The sequence below is a fragment of the Jaculus jaculus genome, chromosome 8, assembly GCF_020740685.1.
Source record: "Jaculus jaculus isolate mJacJac1 chromosome 8, mJacJac1.mat.Y.cur, whole genome shotgun sequence".
Lineage (NCBI taxonomy): Eukaryota > Metazoa > Chordata > Mammalia > Rodentia > Dipodidae > Jaculus > Jaculus jaculus.
In genome coordinates, this window is record NC_059109.1 from 89,707,083 (window position 1) to 89,731,152 (window position 24,070).

At 42.0% G+C, this 24,070-nt stretch overlaps 1 protein-coding gene and 1 pseudogene across 1 annotated transcript; both read left to right on the plus strand.

The window, feature by feature from the left end:
• The first annotated feature begins 16,880 nt into the window (after positions 1-16,880).
• Positions 16,881-17,508, plus strand: LOC101618017 (annotated as a pseudogene).
• Positions 17,509-21,624: 4,116 nt separating this feature from the next.
• Positions 21,625-22,460, plus strand: LOC123462966 (autophagy-related protein 101-like). The gene has a single exon (XM_045157623.1). It carries the CDS (start codon positions 21,754-21,756, stop codon positions 22,408-22,410), a length of 657 nt encoding a protein of 218 aa, XP_045013558.1. The 5' UTR covers positions 21,625-21,753; the 3' UTR covers positions 22,411-22,460.
• Positions 22,461-24,070: the final 1,610 nt, after the last annotated feature.

A 24,070-nucleotide genomic window follows, 5' to 3' on the forward strand; every position in this document is an offset into this window, starting at 1 on the left:
GGAAACACCTGAACCACAAGACACTGGAGAGGGTAGGATCAAGACTGACCTAAATCTCCTACATCTTCCCTCCCTCCCTCTCCCCCTCTCCCCTCTATCTCTCTCCTCTCTAACTCTTGTATATTAGTTATCTTTTTCCTCAATTTCTTAGTGGACATTGATCTGTAACCCCCACTTCCAGCTTGGGCCTACCATCCACAATGAGCTTTTGATCAGAGAAACCTACAAGGTTTCCCAAAACAATGACAGACTTCTGTCAGAGTACTTGATGACCCACCAAAGGCCAGTAGTAAAACCCTATTGCAGAAGACTCCATACGCAGCTGACACGTAAAATGGAATGACATGGCTGGAAGCCAGGAGAGAGTCAGTCCCCAGACAGTCAGCGTGTCTAGTGCCAGAAGGCGCTACATAGGCGACTGGGGGAAATGACCAAGATCTGTCCAAGCAACACATTGTTTAACCTAATTAGCAACAAATAACCGGATGTGATGCCCACACAAGTGCAATAGTGGTACACAGCCATGGTGAGGAATCAATTGCTCTTGATTTGGCTAACTGATCCACTCAGTGGTACTAGACCCATAGCTGGAACTGGGAAACAAGTCAGAACCACACCCAAACACAAGCCCACTCTACAATATCAAGCTACCATCAATCACGGGGTATAAGAGGGCCTAAACCTACCATACTGTCTATCAAAAAAGTAAGTGTTATCTCAATTTTCTGGGTGCTAACTTACTCTCCATTGGAGAATCTGCTTCTCTTTTCCAGATAGATGCAGATCCTAAGAAGAGAGCTGCCCCAACATACCTCAAAAGGGGCCCAACTGAAACTAAGGACAACTGGCGAAATAAGCAAGGGTGATGTTTTCCTGTGAACTGGATACCAGCACAAATGGGAAGGAAATCAATGCAGAAAAAAATCAACTCCTACCAAATCAGAGAGCCAGAGCCTCAGAGGCCCCCAACACCTCAGCACTGAAGCAGACCAAAAATGAACCCAACATGGCTCAGGGAAATTTTGCGGAAGAGGGGGCAGAAAGAATGTCAGAGTCACATGTTGGGTCATGATATGCAGAGACATTTATCATACCAATAAGTGGGGGCTAACTCCACAATGCACGACCCATTTTCATTAACAAGGAGGGTCTAATGGGAGGGTGTAGATCACAGATGAGCCTAAATAATGGTACCAAACTGCCTGTATTTACTGAAAAGAAAACTAATAAATTAAATTAAAAAAAAAAAGATTTGCTTTGTGTCCTAATATATGGTCTATTTTAAAGAATGTTTCATGTGCTGCTGAAAAGAATGTATATTCTGCAGCCTTTGGATGAAATGTCCTGTATATATCTGTTAGGTCCATTCCTTCTATGACCTTCATTTAGTCCAGATGCCTCTCTGTTTATTTTTTCCCGGGATGACCTGTCAGTTGATTAGAGTGGGGTGTTAAATTCACCCACCACCACTGTGTTTGGTGTTATCTGTGACCTTAGTTCTAATAGTGTTTTTTTGATGAATTTGGGAGCCCCCATGTTAGGTGCATATATGTTTAGGATTGTAATGTCCTCCTGGTGGAGTGTGCCCTTAATCAACATAAAGTGACCTTCCTTATCTTTCTTGACTAACGTTTGACTGAAGTCTACGTTGTCAGATATTAGGATAGCAACCCTTGCTTGCTTTCTAGGCACATTTGCTTAAAACTCCATTATCCAACCTTTCACCCTAATATAATGTCTATCCTTTGTAGAAAGGTGAGTTTCTTGGAGACAACAAATTGTAGGATCCTGCTTTTTAACCCAGTCTGCAAACCTATGTCTTTTCGTTGGGGCATTGAGGCCATTGATATTAAGAGATATTATTGAAAGGTGTGTATTTATGTTTGCCTTTTTTTTTTTTTTTGTGGTTCTGGTTCTACTGTGCTCTCTTGTGTTAACTAGTATTTGAGTATTGCTTGTTTTTTCTAGGTTCCTTATATGTGTGCTTTTCCTTTTCTTCAGCATGGAGGATTCTATCAAATATTTTCTGTAGAGCTGGTTTTGTCTTCAAATACTCCTTTAACCTGCTTTTGTCATGGAATATCTTTATTTCTCCGTCTTTTTGAATGAATAGTTTTGCAGGATAAAGTAACCTTGGTTGACAGTTGTTATCTTTCAGAACTTAGAATATATCACTCCAAGCCCTTCTGGCTTTTAAAGTTTGTGTTGAATAACCTGCTGTAATCCTGATGGGCTTGCCTTTGTAGGTAACTTGATTTTTCTCTCTAACTGCTTTCAATATTTTTTCTTTGGTGTGTGTGTTTGGAAGTTTGATTATAATATGGCGAGGAGAGGTTCTTTCCAGGTTTTGTCTGGCTGGAGTTCTAAAGGTTTCCTGTATCTGCATCAGCACCTCTTTTCCAATTTGGGGGAAATTTTCTTCTATGATTTTGTTGAAGACATCTACTATGCCTTTGGAGTGGAATTCTTCTCCTTCTACTATGCCATGAATTCTTATATTTGATCTTTTCATAGTGTCCCGAATATATTGAAATTCCCACTCATGCTTTTCTATAAGTTTGTCTTTCTCTTTGTTGGACTATATTAGATCTGCCACCTGGTCTTCTAGCTTAGATATTCTGTCCTCCCCCTCATCCATCCTACTGTTGAGATTTTCTACAGAGTTTTTTATTTCATTAACTGTGTTCTTCATTGCTAGTAAATCTGACTGGTTTTTCTTTATTATTTCTATTTCCTTATTTATGTCTTGTATTGCCTTCCTTCTTTCATTAAATTGGTGTTCTGCATCTTCTTTGATTCCTTTGATTTCCCCTTTGATTTCCTATTTGATTTCTTCTTTGATTCTTTTGATTTGTTCTTTGACCTCTTTGAACATATTTACAATCATTCTTTTGAACTCTTTCTCAGGCATTTCCTCTAACTTGTTCTCACTGAAGGACATTTCTGATGCATTAATACTTTTAGGTTGATTTATATCATCTTGTTTTTTAGTGTTTCTTGTGTTATAATGTATATATTTTTGCATCTTGAATTAAGTTAAAGCTTGGATTTTCTAGCTAGCTGGGTATTCTTAGCTGTATCAATTGATTTGAAGTTATATATTTTCAGGGTAGGAGCTTAAGGTGTTAGGTGTGGCTCTTAAGACTCTCAGAGTATCTACAAAGGTGTTCCTAGGGGTTGAGTTTCCCTGCTATGGGAGTATACAAGCAGGCTGAGTGGAATAAAATACAGATAGATTCTAAAATTTATCTAAATACTGTACACATTCAATCAAAAACAGCCCCAAGCATGTATGCAAGAGTAGTTATTATAATGACCAGATGCCCTATCAACAAAGAGGTTAAAATTTCTGGTCTGTTTAGGGATCCAAGTCAGCTTGTGACCAAGTGAGACCCTTCCCTGGTGCAATTCCAGTTACCTTGGAAGATTTTGGTCTCAGTCAAGTTGCTCCCTGGGTCGTCGGACTGCTGTTCTGATTTCTAGAGCTGGGCACTGGCTTTTCCTGTGGGGCAAACCGAGCCTGGCAAGTGTGGCCCTGCAGATAAGCACCCCTACTGCTGGAACTGATGCTGCTGAAGCTGCTGCTGGGCCCACTGCTGCTGCTGCCTCTGCTGCTGCTGCTGTAGCTGCCACTGCTGGAGCCACCACTGCTGCTGAAGCTGCTGCTGCTGGGTCCACTGCCGCTTCTGCCACTGAAGCTGCTGCTGCGGGATCTGCCGCTGCTGCCGCTCCTGGGTCTGCTGCTGCTGGGGCCGCTGTTACCGATGCCGGAGCTGCTGATGTTGCTGCCGAACTCTGCTCCTGCTTGGGTTCTGCTGTCGGCTCAAGTTGGCATGGCCTGTTCCGGGATGCTGCTCTGTTTGCTGGAGCTGGGCTCAGGCGGTGGAGGCGGGGAGGGAGCCACTGCTGCTCTGGTTCTCTCGCTGTTCCACATGTTCTACTACCTCGTGGTCTGCTCCTCCGTTGCTCACTGCCACTCTCCCTTCACATATCCTGAGTTGCAGAGAGCGCAGTGTGAGGGGAAGCTCCCGCACCTGGCTTTTCCTGCAGCTGGAGCCGAGCCTGGCAGTTTTCTGGTGCTGAGTCGCCTCCGCCGTCGTTGGCGGAGGTGCCCGGGGCGCTTTTGCCAGCCTGTGCGGTCTCTGGATGCTTTGGATCTCTTCTACTTCTCCGCTGCTTCTTCAATTTCCTATATACCTCACTTTTTAGTAAAAGTGTGTATTTTGCTGAGTTTTTTGGGTCTTTTTCTCCCCTAGGCTGCTTTGGCGTGGTACTTATGCCGCCATCTTAACCAGAAGTCTCTACCTTTTTTCTTGTAATTATCTTTATGAGAGAGAGAGAGACAATTGGTGTGTCAGAATCACATTTTTAATACCACCCCCTGTAAGTGATTAAGATTTTTAACCTGTGACTCCATTTTCTAGATCTGGACTTCTAGAATCAGTTTCATAGCTGTATTATCATCCTTCAGTTACCATAACAAATACCTAAGATAATCAATTTACAAAGACAAAAGGCTTGTTTTTGCTCCCAATTTCAGAGATTCAAGTTCATGATTGCTTGGCTCTTTTGCTTTTAGGCCTAAAGACAGAAAGCACATCATTTCAGGAGCCAAACTGCAAACCTCATGGAGAAGGAGGAAAAAAAGGAAGTAAGAATTCCCTTGTTTCCCTCAAAGGCACACTACTAATAACCCAAAGACATCCACAAGGCCCTGTGTCCACCATGTCCCAATAATGCCATCCTGGACATCCAACCTAATACATAAGCCCTTGGCTGACATTTAAGACCCATCATCCATGATCAAAAGTTCCACTGGAGTCAGGGTTCCATTTACAAGTGCTTTGGAAAACATCTCGGCTTAAAGAAACGGCCAGCAGCAGAACCCCCTTACTATAATGTCAGTGAAAGTGATTTTAATTATTCTTTCTCTTCTTAGCCGAGCTTATTTGGTACGACCAATAAGCAAGCATGAATGGAAAGGCACCTGGGGCTGTAGCCTATAAGTGGTGGTTTTCTTGAAGACCCCCTCTCCCTGCCGGTTGAATTGCTTCACTTACTTTCTGATGGCTTTCTCCTCATATGAAGTTAATGGTGTGTGTGCACTGAAGAATCACAACTTGCATTTCTATTAATAGTTTCTAAAACAACCTACAAGACTGCTGTAGCCATTAATGAAATTCCTTTTAATTTTTTATGTTAATGGTAATCTATCCTTTACATGGGGTTTTCTGGATAATTGGGTATGCTATTTTCATTCCAGTCTGCAAGTGTGAGATTGATGCTTGTTCATTTCATTAGGGAACCATGCTTGTCTCTGTCGCCTGCCCCTTATCATTTTAGGTGCATATATGCATGCTCTGATTATAGAACAGAATTCAAGTTTGCCCAAAGTGTGAAACTCCACAGGATTGGCCTCAAGATCCCAAGTGCACACTGATGTCCTCAGGGGACATCAGTGTGTCTTAGCACCCCAGATGTGCCAGCCCTGCATAAAAATGCATAGAGGGAGCTGGGAGTGGTGGCACACACCTTTAATCCCAGCACTCAGGAGGCAGAGGTTCAAGGATCCCTGTGAGTTTGAGGCCAACCTGAGACTATATGGTGAATTCCAGGTCAGCCTGGACTAGAGTGAAACCCTACCTTGAAACACACACACACAAAGGAAAGGAAAAGAAAAGAAATGAAATTCAGCTGGGTGTGGTGGTACATGCCTTTAATCCCAGCACTCGGCAGTCAGAGTTTGGAGGATCTCTGTGAGTTCAAGGCCACCTTGAGATTATATAGTGAATTTCCAGGTCAGCCTAGGCCAGAGTGAGACCCTCCCTTGGGAAAAAAAAAAAATGCATAGAGGGGACTGGAGAGATGGCTCAGCAGTTAAAAGTGCTTGCTTACAAAGTAACAGCCTGGGTTCAATTCCCCAGTACCCACATCAAGCCAGATACATAGAGTGGCACATGGACCTGAAGTTCATTTTCAGTGGCTAGAGGCCTAGATATGCCCATTCTCTCTTGCTCACTCTCTCTCCCTTCCTTCCTTGCAAATAAATGTTTTTTTAAAAAAATACATAAAGAACCAGGAGAGTGAAAAAGGGTTCTCTTGACAAGGCCACAGTGTTACTCACTGAATAGAAGCCATGCTTAAAGCATGTATGCAGGAAAGCCACAAGGCCACATGGTGTGGACAGCAAGTGATTAACCATGACCCTCTTCTGAGTAAAGGGTGACAGCTGCTTCTTTACCACCCATGCATCTAGCTGCGCTTTACCCATCCAGCCTCCTAGCAAAGAAAGTCAGATGATCCAGCTTCTGGCCACCATCTAATCCAAGACTGGCCATTTTCTTATGTCCTCCTTAAAATCATGTGCTATGGTCTAAATGTTTACACCCCCAGTCCATTACTCATGTACTGAATACTAAAAAATAAAAATGAGCCAGGCATGGTGGCACAAGCCTTTAATCCCAGCACTCAGGAGGCAGATATAGGAGAATCGTCATGAGTCTGAGGCCACCCTGAGACTTCACATTGAATTCCAGGTCAGCCTGGACTAGAGCGAGACCCTACCTCAAAAAACCAGAAACATAAAATAAAATAAAGTAAAATAAAAAAGTAAAAATGATATTGTTTTCCCTTCTAAACCTAACACCCAATATCAACAATTTCAACTCATCGTAAAGCTGGATGAATTTGGGGTCGAGGGTACATCTAATCAGTTCCCATGTCTCATTGGTCTGTTTTCTAAAAGGCTGCTGAATTTATCTCCTTCCTTCCACATTGTGCTCTCATGTTCTTTCCACTGCCTTAGTCAAGAGCTGGATGTTTTTCTGACTCTTGCAATATACATATCCAGTGTTCATATCATGTAAAATTACTTGTCATTGTGTCATGACTGCTTCCTCCATAGACTGGAAGGTATTTGATGCCAGTAACATTCTGTTTCTCCTTGTATAATTAGAACTTAACAAAATGACTAGTTTACAGTTACTCGATATTTAGACACTGAGACACTTTCTTGCTTATATCAGGTACAAACTTGAAAGTTCTGGAAGGGCTGGGAGAGTGGCTCAGTGGTAGATCATTGGCCTTGCATCTGCAAGGCCCTATGTTCAATCCCTAGCAGTACCACAAAGAAGAGTTCTATGTGAATTATCTCAGTTCCCCCTCAGTGTAGACCTGAGAGTTAAGTACTCTCACTTCATAGAAGAGGAAACTAAGACATAACATGGTTATGTAATTACTTAAATTTGTTCATTTAAGAAGGGGAAGTATTGAGAATGGATCCCAGGTGAGTATTGAATTGATGAAAAATCTTAAAGGATGAATGAATCAATATAGAGATTATTCTGTATGAGTATTTAATCTCTTAAGTGGGATGATATGTGAAACCTACTCTCCACAATTCCAGAGAAAATCCCGCTAGTGTCAGAGATTTCAACATCAGGATTCAGTGCCCCGTCTTGAACCCTGCTCTCCTAAGACACTAGCAGTCTTTGGAAGAGAAACTTGTTACTCATTGTTGTGTGTTCTTTACTGTGATGGGAGGCCAGGATAGGCAAAGGAGGACTGGTAAAGCTGGGGTGGGGAAGATCAAGGCCGTGGTGGTCTTCTCAACAAGAAAGAGGCCTGATTATAATGGTGACCCACAACCAGCACTAACTTCCTTCTGCCTGATTCTCTCTGAGTTTTTGTTGCTAAGAGCAGTTTGGCTTTTATGTTTGTTTTTGGTATTTAAAAATGTTTTTTTTTCTTTATTTGCAAATAAATAACTAAATAGAAGAGAGAGAGGGAGGGAGAGAATGGGCATGCCAGGGCCTCCAGCTGCTGCAGATGAACTCCAGATGTCACTTTGTGCATCTAGCTTTTACATGGGGACTAGGGAATCAAATTTGGTTCATTAGATTTTACAGGCAAGTGGCCTTAACCGCTGAGCCATCTCTCTAGCCATTTTTATTTTAATAGAAAGACTTAGATTTGAAGAACTGTAATGAAAGATGAAACCATGGAAATATTCTGTGTCCATAAACTCACCAAGAATGGAGGAAATATCTCAATACCAGGCCATATGCGATTAGACAAGACCTGGCTACCCACCAGGAACTTTTCATCCATGTGTCTGGGTGATAAATTACACCATCATTTTCAGGGACCATTTGCTATAGAAAAGCAAATTAACCCAGTAATTTTTAAATTATGCCTCTGAGGCTTCACAAAGATACACTCAGTATAGTTACATTTTGGTCTGGATGCCCTTGTTTCCTAAGTCTTTTTAGATTTTACTCCAGTTGCTTTTTGGAAAGAGATTTGAATATTTTTACAGACTGTATGCCTGTAGTGGTAGGAGCTAAAAATGAGGAAGTTTTAACTACGTCTTCATTTTCTCATGACTGCATTCCAACTGTCACTACCAAGGTTCCTTGAACTAAGTTGACTGGAAATTTTATGTATTTTAAGAGCTTGGACTACTTGGTTTTAAAGGTTGAGTTAGATTCATATTCATGTAGAAAACAAAATACAACTTCTTCTATGATTAAATATTGTATGTTGTTATTTACTAAATTAAAAATATTATATGTTGGGGATGGAAAGATGGCTTAGTGCTTAAGGCACTTGCCTGTGTAAGCCTAAGGACCCAGGTTCCATTTCCCAGTACCCACATAAGCCAAATGCACAAGGTGGCACATATGCCTGGGGTTCCTTTACAGTGGCTAAAGGCCCTGGTATGCCCATTATATCCCTCTCTCTCTACCTCTTCCTTTATCTCTCTCAAATAAATAAACACATTTCAGAAAGTGTTAAAAAGATATTATATATTGTTCTGGAGAGATGGCTTGGCAGTTAAGCACTTGCCTATGAAGCCTAAGGACCCCAGTTTGAGGCTTGATTCCCCAGGACCTACCTAAGCCAGATGCACAAGGTGGTGTATGCCTCTGAAGTTCATTTGCAGTGGCTAGTGGCCCTGGAATGCCCATTCTCTATCTTTTTCTCTTCCTGTCTGTCTGTCACTCTCAAATATATAAATAAAAATAGTATTTGAATCAATGTGCCATTTGTTGTTGTTGTTGTTGTTATTTTCTAGGTAGGGTCTCGCTCTAGTCCAGGTTGACCTGGAATTCACTTTGTAGTCTCAGGGTGACTTTAAACTCAGGGTGATCCTCCTACCTCCTATCTCTGCCTCCCAAGTGCTGGGATTAAAGTTGTGAACCACCACACCTGGCTGCATTGCTTTTAAGTAAATATATTTTATATAAGAGATGTAAGCTAGGTGTGGTAGCACACACCTTTAATCCCAGCACTCCGGAGACAGAGGTAGGAAGATTGCCAAGAGTTCAAGGGCACCCTGAAACTACAGAGTGAATTTCAGGTCAGCCTGGGCTAGAGCAAGACCCTACATAGAAAAAAAAAAAATAGCTTCCAGTTAAGGCGGTGGCATAGGAACCATGCCAAAGCAACCCAGGGGAGAAAAAGCAAAACAACAAACAAACAAACAAACAAACAAAAAACCTAGCAAAATACACACTTCTACTAAAACCTGAAGGTGTATAAGAAATTACCACAGCAGAGAAGTAGGAGAGATCCAGCGCATACAGAGACCACAGAGCAGGCAGAAGTGGCTCCAGCAGCAGTGGCACCGGGTTCCTATGGCCATGGCCACCAGGCTTGACCTGAGCCATAGGAATAACCAGGACCAGTGGGAAAACTTCAGCCACCATCCATAGCCACCCCTCCCCCCACCGCTAGTGCAAGCGCTAGAGATCTGGGGAAAGGAGCTCACCTAGACAGAACCTGGCACAGGCTATCAGAACAGTGACACACCAACCTAGCCAGCCTACCTGAGTTCACAGCATAGCAAAGAGGGACCCAATTGGGCATGCAGTATAGTTGAGATCAAAGCCATCCCAAAAGGTAACTGGGCTTACACCAGGTCAGTACCCACAAAAAACATTAGGAAAAAAAAAAAGCATTAGAAGTGTTAACTGCACTTTCCATGTCCGGGTAAATTATATGTTAAATCTGATGGATGGTCAGATTTGCCATTCTTAAATAAGCTATATTTGGAGCTTGTCATTTGTTGCTTTCTGATTTATAATGCCTTTGTCTCCTCTTCTGTCCATCATTGGAACAGGGTGTCACTCAGTCACAAGCTGACCTTGGAATCCTTTACAGATCAAAATTCTCAGCCTCCCAGTTGAAAGGATTAAGGGTGAGGGGCAACATAAATCCTTAGGGACTTTGACTTCATTAGATGATCTGTTTGTCATAAGACCTATTCATGCATAAATAAATACTCTGTGCTGGTTTTCACTGAATATGTATATTGTTCAGTTAAATTTTATAATTTGCCTGTATTTTTGTTCCACCCAGCCTACTAGAATAGTCTCATAGCAAGCAAACCCAACACCTAGGGTCACTTTTATGGTTACACTGAGTCTTTTAAGAGCCACACCCAGCACCTTAAGCTTCTACCCACCCTAAAGATATATAATGTCACATTGATTGATACATTGATACTGCAGATAATTAGAAAATCTAAGCATTAAATTAATACAAGATGCAAATATCTCTACATTATGATACAGGAAACACAAAAAATTAAGACAATATAAATCCACAAAAATATTAATGCATCAGAACTGACCTCCACTGAGAATGATTTAGAGGAAATACCTGAGAAAGATGATTTCAAAAGAATGATTATAAATATGCTCAAGAGAATCAAAGAAGACACAGGAAACAAATTTAATGCAATAAGGAGATCAATATAAGATATGAATAAGGAAATAGAAATAATAAAGAAAAACCAGTCAGAAATACTAAGAACGAAAAACACAGTAAGTCAAATAAAAACTTCTGTAGAAAGTCTCACCAGTAGAATGGGTGAAGGAGAGAACAGAATATCTAAGACCAGGTGGCAGATCTAATACAGTCCAACAGACAAAGACAAACTAATAGGAAGTTATGAATGGGAATTCCAAGATATTTAGGACACTATGAAAAGATCAAACATAAGAATTCAGGTTCTAGTAGAAAGAAAAGAATTTCACTCCAAAGGCATAATAGGAATTTTCAACAAAATCATAGAATAAAACTTCCTCCAAAGTGGGAATAAGGCTGATATAGGAAGCCTTTAGAAAACCAAACAGACAAAACCTGGAAAAAACCTTTCCTTTCCATATAATAATTAAACTACCAAACACACAAACCAAAGAAAATATATTGAAAGCAGTTAGAGAGAAAAATCAAGTCACCTACAAAGGCAAGCCCATCAGGATAACAGCACGTTACTCAACACAAACTTCAAAAGCCAGAAGGGCTTGGAATGATGTATTCCAAGTTCCGCAAGATAACAACTGTCAACCAAGATTACTTTATCCTGCAAAGTTATCCATTCAAATAGACAGAGAAATAAGGACATTCCATGACAAAGTCAGGCTAAAGCAATATTTGAAGACAAAACCAGTTCTACAGAAAATAATTGAAAGGATACATGCTGAAGAGATAGAAAAGCACACATATAAGGAACCTGGAAAAAACAAACCAGACTCAAATGCTAGTTAATACAAAACAGCAAAGATGAAACTGGAAGAACTAAAAAACAAGAAAAATGGCAAAAATAAATACACACCTTTCAATAGCAACTCTTAATATCGACAGCCTCAATGGCCAAATCAAAAGACACAAGTTTGCAGACTGGGTTAAAAAGCAGCATAGCTGGGTGTGGTGGCACAGGCCTTTAATTCCAGCACTTGGGAGGTAGAGGTAAGAGTATCACCATGAGTTTGAGGCCATCCTGAGACTACATAGTGAATTTCAGGTCAGCCTGTGCTAGAGTGAGACCCTTATCTTGGAAAACCAAAAGAAAAAAAAAAAAATCAGGATCCTTCAATTTGTTGCCTCGGAGAAACACACCTTTCTACAAAAGATGGACTCTCTTAGGGTGAAAGTTTGGAAAATGGTGTTTCAAGCAAACGAACCTAGAAAATAAGCAGGGATCACTATCCTAATATCTGATAGGGTAGACTTCAGACCAACATTAGCTAGGAAATATAAGGAAGGTCACTTTGTATTAATTAAAGGGACACTCCAACAGGAGGATATTACAATCTTAAACATATATGCACATAGCACAGGGGTTCCCAACTTCATCAAATGAATGCTGTTAGAAATAAGGTCACAGATAATACCAAATACAGTTGTAGTGGTGACTTCAACACCTCACTCTCATCAATTCACAGGTCATCTTGGCAAAAAATAAACAGAAGCATTTGGATTAAATGAGGTCATAGAACAAATGGACCTAACAGATATCTACAAAACATTTCATCCAAATGCTGCAGAATCCACATTCTTTTCAGTAGCACATGGAACATTCTCTAAAATAGAGCATATATTAGGACACAAAGTAAAGCTTAACAAATACAGGAAAATTGAAATAACCCCTTGCATTGTATCAGATCACAATGGGATCAAACTACAAATTAAAAGCAAGAAAAGCTATAGAGCATACACAAAATCATGAAAACATAACAATACATTATTAGATAATGAATGGGTCAGTGAAGATATCAAAAAGGAAATAGTAGGGCTGGAGAGATGGCTTAGCGGTTAAGCTCTTGCCTGTGAAGCCTAAGGACCCCGGTTCGAGGCTCGGTTCCCCAGGTCCCACGTTAGCCAGATGCACAAGGGGCGCACACGTCTGGAGTTCGTTCACAGTGGCTGGAAGCCCTGGCACGCCCATTCTCTCTCTCTCCCTCTATCTGTCTTTCTCCCTATGTCTGTTGCTCTCAAATAAATAAATAAAAAATGAACAACAACAACAAAAAAATTTAAAAAGAAAAAAAAGGAAATAGTAAAAATTCATAGAATCAAGTAATAATGAGAACACAGCATACCAAAATCTTTGGGACACAATGAAGGCAGTCCTAAGAGAAAAAATTATAGCTTTAAGTACCTGTATTAAAAAAATTAGAGAGTATACAAGTAAACAACTTAATGCTTTACCTTAAGGACTTAGGAAAAGAAAAACAAGACAAAGCAAAAATCAGTAGACAGGAAGAAGTAATAAAGATTGGGGCAGAAATTCATGAGATAGAAACAAACAAGCAAACAAAAAATAATAATCCAATGAAACAAAGGGTTGATTCTTTGAAAGGATAAACAAGATTGATAACCCTTAGCAAATCTGATCAAAAGAAAGAGAGAAGAGACACAAATTAAAGAATTAGAGATGAAAAAGACACTATCACAACAGACACCAGAGGAATTTTAAAAAAAAATCATAGGGACATACTATAAGAACATGCACTCCACTAAGTTTGAAAATCTGAAAGAAGAAACAGATAATTTCCTTATTTATATGACCTACCAAATTTAAATCAAGATGAGATTAACCACATAAATAGACCTGTAACAAATATCAAGATCCAAGAAGTTATAAAAAAAAAAATCCCAACTATAGCCAGGCATGGTGGCGCATGCCTTTAATCCCAGGCACTCAGGAGGCTGAGGTAGGAGTATTGCTGTGAGTTTGAGGCCACTCTGAGACTACATAGTGAAATCCAGGTCAGCCTGAGCTAGAGTGAGACCTTACCTTGAAAAAACAAAACAACAACACCAAAAAATCTCCCAACTAAAAGAAGTCCAGACCCAGATGGATATACTTAATTTTACAGGCCTTCATGGAAGAACTAACACCAATGCTTCTCAAACTTTTCCATGAAATAGAAAAGGAAGGAATTCTACTGAACTCCTTCTATGAGGCCAGCATCACTCTCATACCAAAACCAGACAAAGACAGAACAAAAAAAGAAAACAGCAGACTAATTTCCTTCATGATCATAGATACAAAAATTCTCAACAAAATATTGCCAAAAAGAATACAAGAATATATCAAAAAGATTATCTACCCCAACCAAGTAGGCTTTATCCCAGAGATGCAGGGATGGTACAACATATGCAAATAATATAGAAGTTTTGGCCCAAAGATTTCTTTCTGTGCTAAGTCCCTTGGCTCACATTAGCAGCAAGTCACTCGCACAAACTGCTTCAAGCCCAGTCCAGGCAAAGGTTTTCTTACCCTCATAAGCCAAACCTCACGGTTCTTAGCTCTTACTACATTCAGGGCTTTCAACTTTGACCAGAATAGTTCAACAAATCTATACTTACAGCACTACCAAATTTCAACTCCTTCCACATTGCTCTTGAAAATCAGCTCCAAAAGGTCAAAGCTATACAGTCAGGTGTCTAGCAGCAACCCCACTCTTGGTACCAACATTACTGTTGCAGTCAAGTTTGCATTGCTGTCATAAATCACCTGACCAAGAGAAGCTTGTGGGGATAAAAGGTTTATTTTGGCTTACAAACTCGAGGTATACTCCACAATGGCAGGGGAAAACATTGGCAAGGAGGGAGATTGGCTATAATAACTATAATCCTGCACCTAACAATACACTGCCTCCAGGAGATGTTAGTTCCCAAATCTCCATCAGCTGGGAACCTAGCATTCAGAACACCTAAGTTTATGGGGGCTACATGAATCAAACCACCACAATAGTACTGGAAGTCTTAGCCATAGCAATAAGGCAAGAGACATACTAATGTTGCTCTGAAGTCTACCCTGTCAGATATTAGGATAGTGACACCTATTTGTTTTCTAGGCCCATTTACTTGAAACACCATTTTTCAACTTTTCATCCTAAAATAGTGTCCTTCTTTTATGGAAATGTGAGTTTCTTAGAGACATCAAATCAAAGGATCCTGTTTTTTAACCCAGTCTGAAAAACTGTGTCTTTTGGTTGGGTCATTGAGGCTGATGATATTAAGAGTTGTTATTGAAAGGTGTGTATTTATTATTGCCTTTTTTCTTTTTTTGTAGTTCTTCCAGTTTTACCTTTACTATTTTGTATTAACTAGTATTTGAGTATGGTTTATTTCTTCCAGTTTCCTTATATGTGTGCTTTTCTCTCTCTTTAGCAGGAGGATCCTTTCAAGTATTTCTATAAAGCTGGTTTGGTCTTCATATATCCTTTTAGACTGATTTTTTTGTGCAATGTCCTTATTTATCAACTTGGATGGATAACTTTGCAGGATAAAGTAACCTTGGTTGACAGTTATCTTTCAGAACTTGGAGGATACCATTGCAAGCATATCATTTGACTTTTAAAAAATATTTTATTTATTTATTTGAGAGAGAGAAAGAGGGAGAGGGGGAGAGAGAGAGAGACAGAGAGAGACAGAGAGAGATTGTGTGTGTGTGTGTGTGTGTGTGTGTGTGTGTATGTGTGTGTGTGTGTGTGTGTGTGTGCATGCCAGGGCCTCCAGACATTGCAAATGAACTCCAGATGCATGTGTCCCCTTATGCATCTGGCTCACGTGGGTCCTGGAGAATTGAACCAGGATCCTTTGGCTTTGCAGGCAAACACATTAACTGCAAAGCCATCTCTCCAGTCTCCTTCTGGCTTTTAAAGTTTGTGTTGAGTCATCTACTGTTTTACGGATAGGCTTGCCTTTGTATGTGACTTGATTTTTCTCTCTAACTGCTCTTAATATAGTTTCTTTGGTTTGTGTGTTTTGTAGTTTAATTATAATATGACAGTGAGAGAGACTTTCCTGATTTTGTCTGTGTGTTGTTCTCTAGGCTTCCTGTATCTGCACTGGTATCACTTTCCATACTTGGAGGAAGTTTTCTTCTATGATTTTGTTGAAAGAACCTGTTATGCCTTTGGAGTGAAATTCTCCTTATACTATGCCCTGAATTCTTATGTGTGATCTCTTCATAATGTCCCAAATGTCTTGAAATTCCCATTCATGCCTTCTTATTAGTTTGTCTTTCTGTTTGTTGGATTGTATTAGATATGCCATCTGGTCATATAGTTTAGATATTCTGTCCTCTCCTTGATCCATTCTACTGGTGAGAATTTCTACAGCGTTTTCTGTTTTACTTACTCTGTTTTTCATTTCTGGTATTTCTGCTTAGTATTTTTTCATTATTTCTATTTCCTTACTCATGTCTTATATTGATTTCTTTATTTCATTAGGCTGATTTCTTGTATTTATTTATTTTTTTGGTTTTCCTTCAGTAGTTTGTTTTCTTCTTTGATTCCTTTGATTACCTTGTATAATCATTTGTTTTGAAATCTTTATCAGAGGTGAGTGAGTTCTCTGAGGTTCACAGTCCTGACAGGTCAAGGATGGGGAGCTTTGCAAAAATGCCTGTCATTGTACTGGAACTGCTCAGTTGCTTCTGTTTGTGTTCTCCTTGAGCAGCTGTTCAGATGGTTCTTGCTGTCTTCTCCTTCAGGTTTTCAGGCTTTGCCATTTCTCTTTTTTATAAGTCATTCACTCACTCATCTACCTATCCTTTTATTCATTTGTTCATTGAATAAACACTCACTGAGCACCATGTAAGTCCTATACATTCTATTAGAGGATAGCAACAGAGGCCCTCTTCTGACTTCCCATTCACCATCATGTGATATCATAGAAACAGTAACAGGCTATTGCATAACAAAATGACCTAGCTTTATCCTTAGCCTGATTACATAGCCACACTCAACTGTAATGCATATGAAGCAATGCCTGAGAGCCATCCAGATGAGCCCAGATGTAATGATAATAAAGGCTTGTCATCTTATGACATTAAGCTTGAGTTGTTTTGACAAAGAAAAATTTACAGGTAATAAGAACATTGTCATAGTGGGAAATCAGTATATAGAAATTTTAAAGTATGTACCTTAAACCATGGACTACTATCTCAGAATATCATGCATATTAAGTGTGCAAAAGATGGAGCAAATGATATTAGGACTAACTGAAACTTTATGATAAGCCTCATTTGTAAACTAGGATTGATTTTATAATATATACATCTGATTTAAAAGAGCATGGATGACAAGACCTACCAGCTGTGGAAGATCCACAAGACCATCGTGCAGCTGTGTCATGACCATGGCTACCTGGTAACCGAGGATGAGCTGGACCAGACACTGAAAGAGTTCAAGGCCCAGTTTGGGGATGAGCCAAGTGAGGGGCGACCTTGGAGCACGGACCTCACAGTGCTGGTCGCCCACAACGATGACCCTACTGATCAGATGTTCTTCTTCTTCTCAGAGGAGCCCAAGGTGGGAATCAAGACCATCAAGGTATACTGCCAGCATATGCAGGAGGAGAACATCACGCGTGCCCTCATCGTGGTCCAGCAAGGCATGATGCCTTCCCTCCAAGCAGTCTGTGGTGGACATGGCCCCAAAGTACGTCCTGGAGAAGTTTCTGCAGCAGGAGCTTCTAATCAATACCACAGAGCACGAGCTGGTCCCAGAGCACGTTGTCATGACCAAGGAGGAGGTGACAGAGCTGCTGGTGTGATACAAGCTGCGTGAGAGCCAGCTGCCCAGGATCCAGGCTGGGGACCCTGTGGCACGCTACTTTGGAATCAGGCGAGGGCAGGTGATGAAGATCATCCAGCCCAGCGAGATGGCTGGCGGCTACATCACTTACTGTCTGGTGCAGTAGCCAGGGCCAGGCGGCTGCACCAGCGAGTGCCTCTCCACAGCATTCTCAGACCAGCCACCCTGGCCAGCATAGTTCCCAAGGAGGGTCCCACACATGGTGTGATCGACCTTATGTCCTCAAAACTAGAAACCCACCACGGTTATTTGGCTAGTAATGTCACCACTCAGGAGACCAGACTGAGGCAGGGAAATTACCAGAAGTTCAAGGCTACCATGGGCTCCATAATGAATGAAACCATGTCTCAAAAAGCAAAAAACATCAGCCGGGCATGGTGGTGCACGCCTTTAATCCCAGCACTTGGGAGGCAGAGGTAGGTGGATCACCATGAGTTCGAGGTCACCCTGAGACTACATAGTGAATTCCAGGTCAGCCTGGACTACAGTGAGACCCTACCTTGGTGTGGTGGTTTGATTCAGGTGTCCCCCATAAACTTAGGTGTTCTGAATGCTAGGTTCCCAGCTGATGGATATTTGGGAATTCCTGCCTCCTGGAGAGAGAGTATTGTTGGGGGTGGGCTTCTGGGCTCTATAGCCAGTTTCCCCATGCCAGTGTTTGGCACACCCTCCTGTTGCTGTGGTCCACCTTAAGTGGCCAGGGGGTGATGTCCACCTTCTGCTCATGCCATCGTTTTCCCCTGCCATCGTGAAGCTTCCCCTCGAGCCTGTAAGCCAAAATAAATCTCTTTTTCCCAGAAGCTGCTCTTGGTTGGGTGATTTCTACCAGCAATGAGAACCGGACTGCAACACCTGGAAAACCAAAAAAAAAAAAAAAAAGAAAAAGAAAAAGAAAAAAACAGTGCTGTGTGTTGTGGTGCACGCCTTTAATCCTAGTATGCAATAGGCAGAGGTAGGAGGATCACTGTGAGTTCGAGGCCACCCTGAGACTACATTGTGAATTCCAGGTCAGCCTGAGCTGGAACAAGACCCTCCCTTGAAAGAAAAATAAAATAAAATAAAACAGGGCTGGAGAGATAGCTGAGCAGTTAGTTAAAGGCACTTGTTTGCAAAGCCTGCCCACCTGTATTCAATTTCCCAGTACCCATGTAAAACCAGACACACAAAGTGGTGCATGTGCATAAAGCATGGGCAACAGGCTGGGAGAGTGGAGGCCAGGATGACTCCTAATCCCCAATCATGTCAGGCTTATCCCAGGGCCTTCGGAGAGGTTTGGGTCAGAGATGCTGAAGTCACCGTCAATGACCAGAGCACAGGATGGCCGAGGAGTGGCCAAGTGACCACCCAACCTGCATGGCATAGTTCACTGCCCTCTTCCCATCCCACTCTGGACTGTCTCCTCTGCAACTTCTCATGCTACCCAGGAAGGACCACCATCTCCATCCACCTTTCCTTTTTTGGAGGTCGCCAGTGCCTCAGGAGGGACACCATGGATGAGGAGGCTGGTGGCAGCCAGCAACCCAACTGCTAGTTCCCAGCATACTGCTGTGTGACTTGGAGCTCAGGGTTCTCAGCAACCCAGTCCCCCATTTGCAGTTCACTTGTCATAGAAAGTTGTGAATCCAGAGTTAAAAAATTAAAGATATTTTGAATTAATACAAAATAAAATAAAGTAAAATGGCATGTAAGACAATTTAATACCACAGGCAACACCACTGACTTTGGAGTCATACCACTTAACTTCAAAGCTACTACTATTTCTTAACTCTATGACTTTGGACACATTGCTTTTCCTCTACACTATTCTAGTGTTTTGTTTAGTTTTCTTTTTAAAAAAAGAGAAGCTTGGGGCTGGAGAGAAGGCTTAGCGGTTAAGGCATTTGCCTGCAAAGCTAAAGGACCTTGGTTGGAATCCCTAAGACCCATGTAAGCCACATGCACAGGGGGCACATGCATCTGGAGTTCATTTGCAATGGCTGGAGGCCCTAGCGTGCCCATTCTCTCTCTACTGCTCTCTGCCTCTTTATCTCTCTCTCTCCCTCAAATAAATAAATAAAGTTCAAAAAATTAAAAAAAAAACTCCCTTCTAAAAAGAGAGAGAGAGAGAGAGAGAAGCTTTACAAGACAGAGGAATGAAAATGGAAACTTCCTCCCTCTGGTTAGTTGTCATAGTGCTGGAGAATTCCTGCAGGCTGCTGGGGTAGTTAGTATTGTCATCAACAGTCTCACTCAGCTATGGACACTGCTTACTCTACTATTGACCCAACAGGACAGAAGCATCTACTGGTGCAATAATGGATATGCAGTAATGGAAGAAACCAACTATTTTCTCTTTGGATTTGAGGCCCTTTCCCCAGGAGGTAATCCGTATCTAGTACTGTATACCTACTCCAAAAGCCCAGGGCCGCAGAGTTCATAGGCCCTAGTGAGGAAGCTACTGCTATTGTTTTGCTAAATGGAAATCATATGCCCATTATTATATAATATTAAATCCGTAGATTAGTGCTATCATAAGCTTTGGTCAAAGAAGCTCTTCTGCTGTGAGCTCAATAGTGCAGTGGCTGTGTCATGTTTTGAAGACAGTGTTCTACCTCACTCCTCTTCTTCCTCCAACTGTGATATTCTCTCTGCCCCCTCTTCCAAAGTGCTCTCTCCCTGAACTTCAGGGTGGTACTATAGATGTCCCACTGAAAGCTGAGAGTTCCCCAGTCCTGGATTCACAGCACTTTGAGCTCACAGCAGTTGCAGTTACTGACACAAGAACTGCATACAAGTGGGCCTGTCAACATCCTGTCATTGGGTAAGGGGGAAGGGCTCATGAGCACCTGCTCCTGTCTGAGAATTTATAGGAAGATAGTTGTTGCTAGGGGACATGGGAAGCACTCACAAGGTCCCACTCCTCCCTGAGAGGCAGGAAATGTCGCTGGGGTGGGAGAGGCAAGTTCTTCAGAGGAGTAGCCAGTGTCGAGGAGCCTGAGCTCCTGTCAATGAACCCTAGGCCACAGCATAGAAAATAGTGCCTGAAGAATGGCAGCTGTGATTGCATTATGGCTCTGCCCTCAAGCGAATGCAGACCCCTGGGCCACTGAGCACCCATGGACTTCCAAACCCTGCAGGAGATTTGTGCGTGAAGCAGCCATTGTACTCAGCATAGCACCTGAGGTAGATGACACAGCCCATAAGTAAGATGTGTGCTTGATAAAAGCAGGTGGCAGATTCCATGTGATGACGCCTAAATTATCCTGAAGTAATCACTAGTGCTCCGTTATGCATTTCATTAGGTGATATTATTACTTCCCACGCTGGAGACTGATTTGTGTTACATTCTTCTGGTATTAGATTTTTTTTTTCCTCCTGGACTTCATTAAGTCTTTGAGAATTATATCAAAACTTCCATTTTTCTGATACAAAACATGCCCCCTGGTGAAAGTCCTTTATTTAAATTAGTGAACTCAGAGCATAGGAACATTAATTTTTAGGATTCTGTTTTGCAAACAGATGCTAAAATCTTCATCCACTCAAGCTGAAGCAGTTGATGTGTAGCAGGCCCTTGGTTGTGTGCTGCTCCTAAGTGTTCTATATGTTCTTGGTCCAAGGGAGAAGCACAGGCATATTCATCGTGCAATTATTGGACATCCACTCAACATTTCAGCCCTGTGGCTAGGTACAGATAGTTGGCAAAATTATAGTTTCATATCTCTTCATGGAATCATATTTTAAGTGATTTTAACAGTGTTCTGAGAATTGCTTCTCATTTTTTTGGCTCAAGATTTGTTCAGCTTGGACACACAACAATAAAGCTGCTATTGAACCTGGCAGAACAAAGGAGTTCACTTGACAGAGGAAGGCGGCCTGCCTCCCCCTTTCTTCAAGGGTTTCTGTGGCTTGAACAAATACCTCTCTTCCTGCCTGCCTGCCCACTGCTTGCTTCTTTACAGAGTGGATCAGAAGCCTGGCTTCTTTGTAGTGAAGGGATAGCTACTGATGTATTGGCGGGACAGCTTTAGGAAGGCAAATGTTTCTGCCATCATTTTGTGGACAATATGCATGGACATATACCAGGCTCTTTAGTGCAGGGACTGTCTTTTGTCTACAAAAGGCCACAGGGAGGAGTTGTTTTTATATCTCTATCAGGAGATGATTTTCTGATTTCTTTTCAATGGGTAATATAGAAAAGGTGGGTATAGCGGCGCCGCTCTGGCCACGGGGCTCTGGTGCCGGCCCGGGGAGCCGTGGGCTCGGCTGACAGTCCTCTCGCGGCTCGGTGTCCCTGCGGAGGTCGTCCCTGGGCCCGAGGAGGAGGACGGGTGATCCGAGGGAGTGAGCGACGCTTCAGTCCCCACGTGCAAGGATGAACTGTCGCTCGGAGGTGCTGGAGGTGTCGGTGGAAGGGAGGCAGGTGGAGGAGGCCATGCTGGCTGGGCTGCACACCGTGCTCCTGCACCGCAGCACGGGCAAGGTCCACTACAAGAAGGAAGGCACCTACTCCATCGGCACCATGGGCATCCAGGATGTTGACTGCGACTGCATTGACTTCACGTACGTGCGCGTCTCTTCTGAGGAGCTGGACCGGGCCCTGCGCAAAGCTGTTGGGGAATTCAAGGATGCACTGCGGAACTCAGGTGGTGATGGGCTGTGCCAGATGTCCCTGGAGTTCTATCAGAAGAAGAAGTCTCCTTGGCAGTTCTCAGATGAGTGCTTTCCCTGGGAGGTGTGGACAGTCAAGGTGCATGTGGTGGCCCTGGCCACAGAACAGGAAGGGCAGATATGCCGGGAGAAGGTGGGCGAGAAGCTCTGTGAGAAGATCATCAACATCGTGGAGGTGATGAACCGGCACGAGTGCCTACCCAAGATGCCCACGCAGTCTGAAGTGGACAACGTGTTTGACACAGGCTTGCGGGATGTGCAGCCCTCCCTCTACAAGATCTCCTTTCAGATCACCGTAGCCCTGGGAGCCTCCGTCACCACCACCGTGCGCAGGCTTATCAAAGACACCCTTGCCCTGTAGGCCTTGCTGGAGCCTCGGGAGCTCTTGGATGGCTCCCAGATCTCGGCTTCTAAGGCTTGTATTATCAAGCCTTTGGGGTTCTGGAACCTGCTGTAGGTTCTTGGTAAGACTTGGAAGGGGCGGCACCAGCCTCTGGTGATCCTTAAGTTCTGCTTGCAGGCTCTCCACACCATTGATGGGTTCCCCTTCTACACTCTCCACGGTGCTGTGGGAGCGGTGAATAAAGTTGCAATGTGAGTTTGGGTTCAAAAAAAAAAAAAAAAAAAGAAAAGGTGGGTATAATAAAATTTAAATTCAAAGTGACCATAGTCTTAAGCACTCAGCACTAAGTGAGACTCTGTCATACTCTTTAAGGCTCAGACACCATTGTGGAAGAGGTGACGGGAAGAAAGAATGTAAAAGCCAAAAGATGGAGACGAGTGCTTTAGAATGTGCTCTTACAGATATAAAGCAGCCTGCATTCGTGACCTTCTAGTGTCTGTTGGTACCTAAATAAGACTTGCATAATATGAGGAGGGAAATGATGATTACATCACAATAGAAGAAAGACTAGTTGGAAAGAAAAAGGGGTTCTGTGGATGAGGAAATAAGGAAGGAAGGCAGTAGGAGGGGATTAGGATCAGAGTACACTGTATATATGTATGAAGGCTGTCAATAAAATGTTTTAAAAACTCATGAAGTTACCACAATCTACAGTTTCAAGGATAGGAATACATGGGGAAAGTTTCAAAATGGATAATTTTTATCGCCAAATGCCAACCTATTCCAAAGCTCTTTATATGAACATCAAGCCAAAGAGAATCCAGAGAACCATCTGTACCAACAATGATAAGGATTAGTAGATGCCACTTGCATGCATTCTTTACCCAGCAGGAAAACAGCAGGCCTCATTTTCACATACTGGACTCAGCATATAGATGCATGCAGTTTAAGTGTTAGGTGCATGGAATGCCCTCTTTCATCAGAGCCCACAGAGTTCTAGCCCAATTTGTGTAAAGTTTGCTTCTCAGGTAAAATTTTCTCCAGTGTCAAGAGGATGGCAGAGGAAGAACTAGATTTTATGATTATAAAATATTAAGAGAAAATAGGTTTGGAGTTATAAAATGTAAACATGACAATAGATGTAACTTGGCTTAGTTCTTCCAAGTATGCTTCACCTCCTACCGTTCACCTCCTCCCAGGAAGAGTTGATCCACTGAGAAGCCTTCATGATCTAGTCATCTCTGGAAACAATCTCATAGATGCTAGATAGTTCTCCATCCAGTCAAGATTGAAGATGACAGCCTGTATTTTCATATCTCAATTTACATGGCATAAAACAGTAAATAAACAAAATTTATATGTATTTACATAGTTGGTTTGTCAAAATATGCCCAATTAGACTCTGAGTCACTGAGTTGTTTTACTAATAACAATAGTAAAAATGACAACTTAGGCAGCACAACTTCACCTATACTAACAATAGTACACTGTGAAAGGAGCCTCCATCATGTTTATGTAGCCTCATATAAAAAGCACAATTTGTTTATTCCTGAAAGGTTACATAATACGCACTAAACAAAACATTTCAGTAATGTGTTTTCCATTTGTTTCAGTTATATAAGCAGGTGTCCTATTTTGTAATAAGCCAAAGACCACTATTGATAGAAAAACTGCAAAG